The sequence below is a fragment of the Zeus faber genome (assembly GCF_960531495.2).
Source record: "Zeus faber genome assembly, chromosome: 1".
Lineage (NCBI taxonomy): Eukaryota > Metazoa > Chordata > Actinopteri > Zeiformes > Zeidae > Zeus > Zeus faber.
Genome location: NC_137193.1, coordinates 11,878,625 through 11,889,359, shown reverse-complemented (window position 1 = coordinate 11,889,359; position 10,735 = coordinate 11,878,625). Strand labels below are relative to the sequence as shown.

General features: G+C 43.1%; 1 protein-coding gene across 1 annotated transcript; it reads left to right on the top strand.

Annotated features, from left to right (window-relative positions):
* Positions 1-706: 706 nt before the first annotated feature.
* Positions 707-8,294, top strand: LOC307233855 (putative ATP-dependent RNA helicase ddx6; the record flags this gene model as incomplete). Its single annotated transcript, XM_080005302.1, has 11 exons — positions 707-946; positions 1,218-1,322; positions 1,653-1,782; positions 3,294-3,440; positions 3,655-3,749; positions 5,296-5,418; positions 5,683-5,811; positions 6,833-6,949; positions 7,264-7,327; positions 7,534-7,635; positions 8,092-8,294. 11 exons carry the CDS (start codon positions 707-709, stop codon positions 8,292-8,294), a joined length of 1,455 nt encoding a protein of 484 aa, XP_079861428.1.
* Positions 8,295-10,735: the final 2,441 nt, after the last annotated feature.

Here is a 10,735-nt window from a genome sequence, read left to right as displayed (position 1 = left end):
TGCAGCAGTTTGGATTGAAGTACCCTTTGTAAATATATATATTTTTTGCCGTCAGGAATCTACTTTCGCTATTGGAGCAACGCTTACTCACAGAATGGAAAATAACTATTGACCATTACAGACTATATGAATTTTTTTTTTTTTTTTTGTGGGGGACTACTTGTACAAAAATTTGAAATCCCATTTTCAAGCACAAAGATATTGAGCGACATTTATGGACTCAAAACAAGCAGGAAATCTTGAATATAGAATCAGAGAATTTAAGTATTTAAGATTATATTGAAGAAGCTATTCCCCAGGTTGAAATTGCCTTAGTTGTTCTATTTCAGGACTTAAGCCCTTTGATACTTGTGCACATATAATTTTCTATATCGTGTGCAGGTATATTACGCATATCAATGCACATTTCTCTTCATTTCGAAGAGCTCTTGTAAAAAGACATTTTTGGTTTACGTCAGTCACTCTGTTGTTGAAGGGGACCGAACTGCACGTACACCTCTATATGTAAATACTACCAGTTGACTTTGTTGTTTAAAAGCTTTGGACTAAAAAGGACATCAAATATCGTTTATGCTTTATTAAAGTTTTCTACTTTTGAAGGGATTCCCTTTTTTTTTTTTTTTTTTTTTTTTTTTTTTTAAACCAACGGAAAACCCAGAAAGGAAACATTTGTACAAAAATAAAAACTTATAGAAAGGAAGAGGAAATGGCGACCGCCCGAACAGAGAACGTTGGCCCCATTGTCATGGGACTTAACAAACAGAACGGGCAGCTCAGAGGGCAGACCAAGCCAGCCTCGATTCAATCAGGACCCCAGGTTCAAGGGAAGGCGGTGGCTCTGCAGCAAAAGACGGGCGGCACCCCCCAGGAGGGCGGCATCAAATTTGGAGACGACTGGAAAAGGAGCCTACAGCTTCCTCCTAAAGACACCAGGGTCAAAACCTCAGTGAGTACAACTCACCAAGCTCATTCTCAATACTGGATCAATTTAAAAGGTTGAATTAGAAATTACATAAAAATAACATGGATATTTACTGAATAGAACCATACAGTTGAAAGTACTGTTTATAATATAATCAGTATTGGCTAACCTGTACAGAGTTGCACATTTTCCCCACCACTATTTTAAGCAGTGGAGGAGAACTGGGGTGGGTGTTGTGACTGTCGATTTTTGTTCTCCAGCGCACAGTCTGTCTGACACCTCTTATCTGCAACAGGATGTGACGTCCACCAAGGGGAACGAGTTTGAGGATTACTGTCTCAAACGGGAGCTGCTGATGGGCATCTTCGAGATGGGCTGGGAGAAGCCGTCACCCATCCAGGTGCGATTCTCTAACAAGAACAAATAGACCACAAGAAAACGGGTGTTTCATTTGTCAACGGGGAACTGGATTTATCTGTGTGGTTTGCATTTGGAACATGGTAAATCCATCACACTCTCTGTTGTTAGTAAATACCTCAAAGTAGACTTGTACAGACACCAAATGCACACAGCTTTTTTGCCCTGTCACGCTGAAATTGAAAGAAATTCCAGCGGTGTGAATTTTTTTTAACCTATTACAAACAGTACTCTATCATAGGTTAAAAAAAAAGAATGGTGGGTTTGTTTAGTATTGGGACCCGAGCTAAGCGTTTTGTGTTTTCCCTTCCAGGAGGAGAGCATTCCCATCGCCCTGTCAGGGCGAGATATTCTGGCTCGGGCCAAGAACGGAACAGGGAAAAGCGGAGCGTATCTCATCCCTCTGCTGGAAAGAATTGATTTAAAAAAGGACCATATACAGGGTAAAGACTGATTCCTGCCTTTCCTTCTACGCTTCAGTGAATGTCATACAGAGACGTGTGCACGAGTGCAGTGTACTTGTGATAGTGCTGATGGCCAGCGTTGAAAGCTTGTGTGTCTCTTCAAACAGTTTCAGCTGCCTTCTTTGATATGCACTTATCGGGCTCCTTAAAAAGTCTCAAAAGACCCATTTTACACAGATACATATGAGGCCTTGAGTCATTAAATAGTCCTAATTTGGACTGTATTTTCAACGCAATCATTTGTCTGTAGAACTTCAAGCAGCTCAGAAGGTAGAGCGGGTCGTCTAGTGATCGCAAAGCTGCCGGTTCGATCCCCATCTCCTGGTAGCGTGTTTAAGTGCCCTTGAGCAAAACACTTAGCCCCCTAACTCCTCTCGATGAGCAGGTGTGTGCCTTACACGGCTGCCGCCGCCACCGGTGATTGTGTGTGGATGTGGGGCATGTATTATAAAGCAATTTGAGTGGTCGCAAAACTAGGAAAGCGCTATATAAATGCAGTCCATATAATTGGTTATGTAAATATTTGTCCTCCTGCCAGCTTTTGTTTATAAGCTATTGTAAACGGTTGGTTAACTCCAGCAGCGTTGGCTGAGTTTTTTTGTTTTTTTGTTTGTTTTTTCCCCACACTGACTCAAGAGCTTGTGTCAAAACTCATACTCATACTTTCGTCATATTCAGGCACATGCTTTGTTTTGAGGTTGTAGTGGTTCCTTCTATTACAGCAGCAACTTTATAAATCCAAACGATTGGCAGGTTCCTTCTATTACAACAACAACTTCACAAATCCAAACGGTTGGCATAGCGCCCTCACCAGCGCTACGGCCTCATTTGCACTCCCTGTCCACATCGTCACTCGTCTATGTTTGCATGTAGGGTTTTACACGCTTCCTCACATGAACGGGATCCCGTACCCATGTGTTTTTACTGGTCCGTCAGGAGCTTTGTCTGAGTTAGCAGCTGTTCATTGTGATGCAATATTTACCCTCAAAAATATATTCCCTATAGTAGTGATTCTCAACCCTTTTCATATTAAGGACCCTCAATTTTATATGTGTTAGGCAACAAACCCCATTATATCAGATTTTGTATCTGGAAGCCAAATCAGAAGCTTTTTATTGTTGGATATGAATTTGTCAAAAGTCCATACCCGTCTATACTACAGGTATGGGAGGGAGATATAAGTAAAACTATGATTAAAACAGTCGTCACTGTACGTTCTCTAATGGTGCTTAAGTCATGTTAATGAAATTATGCCGAATATTATCTATTGGGGTTGCCGCGGTTTTCGGTGTGACCGGTGTTCAGGCGTACACCGTAAGAGAACCACTGCTCTGCATATGATGGAGCCAAATCCATATCTTTAAGCTATTTCTGCTAGTTTACGTAAAAAGGAAAAAATGGTATTTGTGCCTTCCCTGTTGGTCAAATTTATTTAGAAAACTCTGTGTTGCTGTGCTTAGTTTTTCCGCTCTTTCTCTCCTACACCGTAGCGCTCGTCATGGTTCCCACTCGCGAGCTCGCCCTGCAGGTCAGTCAGATCTGCATCCAGATCAGCAAACATCTGGGAGGAGTCAAAGTCATGGCCACCACTGGCGGCACCAATCTGAGAGATGACATCATGCGTCTTGATGAAACAGGTAAGGGCCTGTTATTCTTCAAATCAAACATTAAAATATATTTTGACACTATTGTGGGTGGATGGCTATTGGCGCTTTAATAAGATATTCACACATAATAAATATTTGAGAAGCAATCATCAGTAATGTGGATATTATAACCAAGCAGGTAAAGGCATTGAGAAGCATTCTTAATATAAATGTTTAATATTATTTTTTGTGTGCTTGCTCTCAGTGCATGTTGTCATCGCCACACCAGGCAGAATCCTGGACTTGATAAAGAAGGGAGTGGCAAAGGTTGATAGAGTCCAGATGATGGTGATGGATGAGGTACGAGCAGTGCTTAATCTCTAAATCAGGAGGTGCCGAAACACATAGACGGCTGATCTGGTGGCTCGGGGGGAGAAAAAGTCATGAACATATGCGGTTGGGGCATGGATGGAGCATACATCTAAAATAAGAACACGGGTGAATTCACAAAATAATTATTGATTCACAAAGAAATACATTTAGTTTTAAGAAGCCAGCGCTGCACAAATTCCATTATTTTAAAATCCATGCATCGGGATTTGGCATAGCACTGGCGCAGTCCCTCCAAGGATTCTCTTCCAACTTTACATTTTTATTAAACACTTAAAACCAAAATTACTACTGTCCAACAATAATTTTAAGTTTTATATTTATTTAAGACTGATAATTCCTACAACAGGCAAGTGTGGAGCAGTGGCGTAAATGTATGAGGACTATCCAATGGAGACCTCCCCCACCTAGCGAGGCACGGATTTTTTACTTTGCCACATGGATAATTGCGATCAGACGTGAAACAAGGACAAATTGCACTCGGCAGCAAAATTGTATGGCCATGTTTGCACTGGCATAGCATTAGCCCAATATCTTTTGTGAATCGGACACTGGGACGGCGCAGGTAGCGGTGTTGTGCAACTGATGTGCAATTCACGGTACGATTAGCAGCCACAATCATTCTTTGTGAATTCGCCCCACACTGTTTTTATTTATGTTTGGAGGACCGGGGATGCTTAGCGGAACAAGGATCGCTCTCTCTAGAGAAACTAACACAAACTACTGTTTAACTTGCATTTTCTGCCACAATATGATGAGATGGAATAAAAAAAAAACTGTCATAAATGGCATTGCATGTTTTGAGAATAGCTCAGAATCTAGCCTTTTTGGTCACACTATCACAAAACTCACTCTGCGATATCCTAAGGGGACTGTGAAATGTGTCTTAAGCTGCTTTCACACATGCACTCCGGATAATGTCCGGACCTGATTATCCGGACATTTTCCGGAGTTACCTTTTGACACATGGAGCAATAAACAGCTGGTTGTTTGTGTCAGACGCGTTTACGCTACCTGGAAATATTCTGTTTGGTTTAGACGAGGAGCCTGGGTAGAGCGTGCAGGAGGCAGGACGTGGCGCAATGCCACTGGGGAATTTTACAGCACACCCAAGATTGCGGACAAGGCTACAGACTTATCAGTAGTTGGGCTTTGATTTACGCCGATACTCCATGTTTTTGGACCTATCCACAATATAAATGAGAGCGTGGAAAGGAATAATAAAGAAAGCAGAAAAGACTACGCAGCAGCTCAGCTCCGTGCATGATAGAGACATCATCAACACGCGACTCGCTCATTGTAAATTATCCGGACAATTTACCTGCGCTGTTCACACATACTGCTAAATCTGACATTACCCGGACAGTGTACCAGGGTGTTGGCTGGGTAAAGTCTGGGTCAAATGAGTCGGAAATTTGTGTTCATAGGTTCAGCTCATCTGGGTTGCAGTGCATGTGTGAAAGCAGCTTTACTTTGCTCTATTTCATTTTTAACTAAAGTGTGTGTTTCCCCTCAGGCGGACAAGCTGCTGTCTCAGGACTTTGTGGTGCTCATCGAGGATATCATCAGCTTCCTGGCCAAGAACAGGCAGATCTTGCTCTACTCCGCTACCTTCCCCATCAGCGTGCAGAAGTTCATGGTGAGTGTTTGGCCGGTGGCTGCATCCACCTGGCCCCGGGCCAAGGTCTTCCCAGCATGCACTGCACCGTGGGAGGGTCATAGATGCAATTACAGTTCTGCTGCCAGTTATCTACAAGACTGCGACCCTAATTTTACTGTTTATATTAAAAATGATCAAAGTTTAATACTGAACTGGTCCTGATAAGCGTAATACCATGTAAAAGGTTATTTTTGTCTTTTTAATATAAAAAAATCTCTGCCTTGCTTTTCTCTCGTTCCTCAGGCCAAGCACCTTCAGAAACCCTACGAGATAAACCTGATGGAGGAGTTGACCCTGAAGGGCATTACCCAGTACTATGCCTATGTCACAGAGAGGCAGAAAGTCCACTGCCTTAACACTCTCTTCTCCAGGGTAAATAAATAGCATGTGTTAACATTTATATAAATACACTCCTTAGCAAAATTTAACAAAGTGGTGCACGAGATTGGCAGACAGGTGAATAGATACTTTATTCATGCCAGGAGAGTTACTGTGGTCTCACAGCAGCTCACACAATAAAATAACAAAGTGCCAACAGTGGAAACAAATGGCAATATGCAGTGATATAAGGATTGGCGAAAACATAGAAAATTTGACAATATACAATACAAAGCATTTTATGACATCTTTAAACCATTATTGATAAAAAAAATCTCTTTGGTTCAAAACTAGCGGTCTTAAGTCCATCCGGTCCAGTAGAAGTTATTGATCAGAACTTTGGATATGGTTAGGGGCCTACCAAATTCACAGCTGTGAAATCGCGTCACAGACTGTGAAATCTGCCTTCTTCCGCGTTTGCACAAAAAAGGTGTCGCCAAGTCACACTGACTGTATGGGTTGTTTCCATGGCGGCGGTGCTGGAATTCGGCAGCAGGAAGTCCATAAAAAAATCAGTGACACAGTGAGCACATTATGCGTTGCGTTTGTCTGTCGTGCGTTTGCAACAGTTAAGGAGCCGTGGTCTTGTCCACGCATGAATCTGGCAATTATTTTTATTTTTTTCTGACATGTATATACAATTATTTTAATACTATTGAGGCAAAAGTGTGACGCTTGTCTGAGTGAGTCTTGTAACAATGGATGCTTTTTTGGCGCCGTTTGATGTAAACAGAAAACACTGGATGAATCGTCGCTGCATGTGATGAACGGTTTGGTCAGACTGTGCGCTTAAAAAAAAAAAAAAAAAAAAAAAAATGTAATTACCGATGGGAAATGTGTTTTTCTATTATAATCCGTGAAATCTTTGTTCATTATTATTATTGAGAATCTAGTATTAAAGACAGAAAACAAACTTTACTCACTGTAACAGAAGTACCGTAAATACGAACACATAGGCGCAATACCAAAAGGTAACTTCGCAGTCCATCCTAACGTTTTATCCCATCATTCCCAGCTTCAGATCAACCAGTCCATCATCTTCTGCAACTCCACCCAGAGAGTGGAGCTCCTTGCCAAGAAGATAACTCAGCTGGGCTACTCGTGTTTCTACATCCACGCTAAGATGATGCAGGTGAGGGGGTTGTATTTTTGGGATTGAGTCCGAAACAATGTCCCAGTTCACGTTGCTTAATGAATGGTATCTTGTATTGAGTGCTGTGATGATAATTGATAACGGCGAATTAAGATGGAGGTGTGCTTGACTTAAAATAGAGGTACTCTATTTAAAATTAATAATACTGCAAGTAAACCTTGCATAGCCTTTTAAATATTGAAGGAAATACTGTACTAACTTGTTAATTACAGGGATGAAACAAAATGGGAAGCTTCGGTCTGTGGGGATGAGAAGACGTGAGTCTGTCTCACACGAGCTGTTTTGTGTTCCAGGAATACAGAAATCGCGTGTTCCACGACTTCAGAAACGGACTGTGCAGAAACCTGGTCTGCACTGGTGGGTTGGCATGATGTACCAATGGGACAGTCTGTTATTGAGTAGGATTACGGCGCATTCACTCGTGAAGTGATTATAGGATTATTACCTATTTCTGCGATCTCTGCGTTTTATCTTAATTGATTTATTCACTGCTTTGTTTGAAGAAAATTCGATGATCGGCTGCGTTGATGTATGTTGACCATTTTGCTTCCGTCTCCCAACAGACCTCTTCACCAGAGGAATCGACATTCAGGCCGTCAACGTGGTCATCAATTTTGACTTTCCCAAGAACGCTGAGACGTATCTTCATCGCATCGGAAGATCAGGTACGACCTCTCACTGATCAAAGGCGTTCCGAAGTGTAAATGTTGACCAGGGTTGGTGACGGAAGGAAGGCGAAACAATTGTACTAAAGTCACCCAAGAGAACATAGCTGTATGCAAAAATAGAAGTGCTGAATGGGAAATTTTGTACATTACAACATTTCTACATTGATGTTTGAAGAAGTGAAAGCATACACCCACCATTGGCTCACTTAAAAGCCACCCTGCAACACCATTTTGAATGGGAAGCCGCCAGCTGAAAACCACATAACTTATCACACTACCAGCTTCATATAAGCAGTACCCGCTCTTTTGTGACTGATTTTTAAGAGATCTTTCTCGACCCAGGACACTCGGCTAGAACCCAAATCCATCACAGCCGAAGTAGATTCCCCATGTCGTTAAACTAAACCCCTAAAATGCACCTTTTAAAATATCCTCACTTTGTTTCCCTTACAGGGAGGTTCGGTCACCTGGGTCTGGCGATCAACCTGATCACTTCGGAGGACCGCTTCAACCTGAAGGCCATCGAGGACCAGTTGGTGACAGACATCAAACCCATTCCCAGCAGTATCGACAAGAGCCTGTATGTGGCAGAGTTCCACTCTGCCAACCCCGACTGCGAGGTGGAGGAGGTCGACGTCAAGACGCGCCGCCAGTAGGAACTAAATCTGGTGAGCCACGGTCCCTAAAATCTTGAATCTCAAGGTGTGTGTGTGTGCTGATCATCTGATTTCAATGACACCTGTCAAGGGGTGGGATATATTAGGCAGCAAGTGAACAGTCCGTTCTTGAAGTTGATGTGTTGGAAGCAGGAATGGGCAAGCGTAAGGATCTGAGCCACTTTGACAAGGACCAAACTGTGATGGCTTTACGACTGGGTCAGAGCATCTCTGGAACGACAGGTCTTGTGGTTGTGTTCCAGGCATGCAGTGGTTAGTACCGACCGAAAGGGGCCACGGAAGGACAACTGGCAAAAGGGTCATGGGCGCCCAAGGCTCATTGATGCGTGTGGGAGCAAAGTCTAGCCCTTCTGGTCCAGTCCCACAGAAGAGCTACTGTAGCACAAATTACTAAAAAGTTGATGCTGCTGTGATAGGAAGGTGTCAGAACACACAGTGTATCACAGCTTGCTGTGTATGGGGCTGTGTAGCTGCAGAGCGGTCAGAGTGTCCATGTTGACCCCTTTCCACCACTGAAAGCTCCTACTATGGACACGTGAGCATCAGAACTGGACCATGGCGCAATGGAAGAAGGTAGCCTGGTCTGATGAATCACATTTTCTTCTACATCATGTGGATGGGTGGGGTTAGGGTCCGATCTGATGGAGCATCCGTGCGATGTGCTGGAACAACAAGCCCCTAACGTCTTGGTGCCAGATACCACAGGACACCTTCAGAGCTCTTGTGGAGTCCATGCCTCCACGGGTCACAGCTGTTTCGGCGGCACGAGGGGGAGCTACACAATATTAGTGGTTATTAGTGGTGGCTTTAATATGTGGGCGAACGGTGTATTAGGGCTGCAGGAACGAAATTCCAATAGAATTTGGAAAAAAGTGTGTGTGGACTGGTTTCGGGGCTTACTGAAAAATGTTTACATGCAGCTTCAAGCACTCAATTTGAAAGGTAGGGTTGGGTGGCCATGTTTCCTACATCTATTTGAAATATTTGAAGCCAGTAAATTTAGGGGGGAGGGTAAATTGTACTTTACATATTGAAGCTGCATGTAAAGTGTGGTTGGTGTATGTTTGTGTTGTGCTTACATGGTTTAGACTCTCGTGTCTAGGCTAACGTTAGCGAATCCATTCACATTTGGTGAATAACAATTATAAATGAGAACATATTTGGGAATATTTAAACACACTTGGGACAAAAACCAACAGTTTGAGCTTCATCAAAACTAGCCTTTAGTTTAATAAACAATAAGTTACTTTTTACACTACTTTTAAGCTACTGAACAAAGTTAGCGCAGAAAAATGGATGCTATTTTTGCCAGAGGGGAACGCTGGTCGTAAAAGGCAGATTACTACCTGTCTTGTCTACGTGGACTCAAACACAATTGGCTCGGTCGTCAACTCTCAACTTGTGTCTGTGCGTCTACCATCTTGGAGCGGTCGAGATCCACTGGTCAGCGGGTGCAGTGTGCGTTGACGGGTGCGGCGCATTGGACCCCTTCAGAGCCGACCACAGCTCACCCAACTCCAAACCAATTTTCATGAAAGTCGGTTCAGAGCTGGGACCAGCTGCAGTCGACCTGATCTTGACCGTGACAGTCATACAATATTACCCTCAAAAAGACGCGGAGAATCGTGAACCTGCTTGCAGTGTTTCCCATACATATATTGATTTTTCTATTTTTTTTTTTAAACTATTTAAAACGGGTAAAATTGTATTTCATTGTACAGCTGCGAGAAGTGCATTGATTCCCTCAGCCCCTCGTTGCGCCACTCTCTCTGAGACGGACACATTGACAAAGGACCCATCTGTGAATAGCTCCTCTCCGTGCACACTCTGTATCAGAACATGAGCGTGCACGGGCTGTTTGGGTTGGGTACCAAAACCCGGTACCATTATGGCACCGGTTCCCATACGATGGGTATCGACCGGATTGCAACGCAGATTTCGGTGCCATTCCCGAGCTGCTGATTGAAATATCCGCCCTCGGGTGCTCCAAATCCACACGCGCCTTCACGAAACATTGGAGCGCGCCGCTTGGAATCCTGTGTTGCGCCGCAGCTTTTCTTTCCCGTGCGACTCGAGAACAGCAGCAGCAGCAGCAGCAGCAGCAGCAGCAGCATTATGTTCACTTAGCCAATTGGATAAAAGAGGCGGGTCGTAAAGGTTTTCACTACCGATAACTTGCGGTTCATACAAACTGTCAGTTATAAGTTATTATACATATAAATATATGAAAAGCATTTAAGGACAAATGGGTAAAAAATCTCTCTCAAATAGCCCTGGTCTTAAAAAAAATTATAATAATAAAATTCTAACAAGAATTATAAGGAAATGGGCCCAGATCTATTCTTCTGTAATTCCAATCATGCATTAAAGCCACTGGAAAATAGTGACATCGTTGAACAAAAACGTGAGTAAGTTTTGGG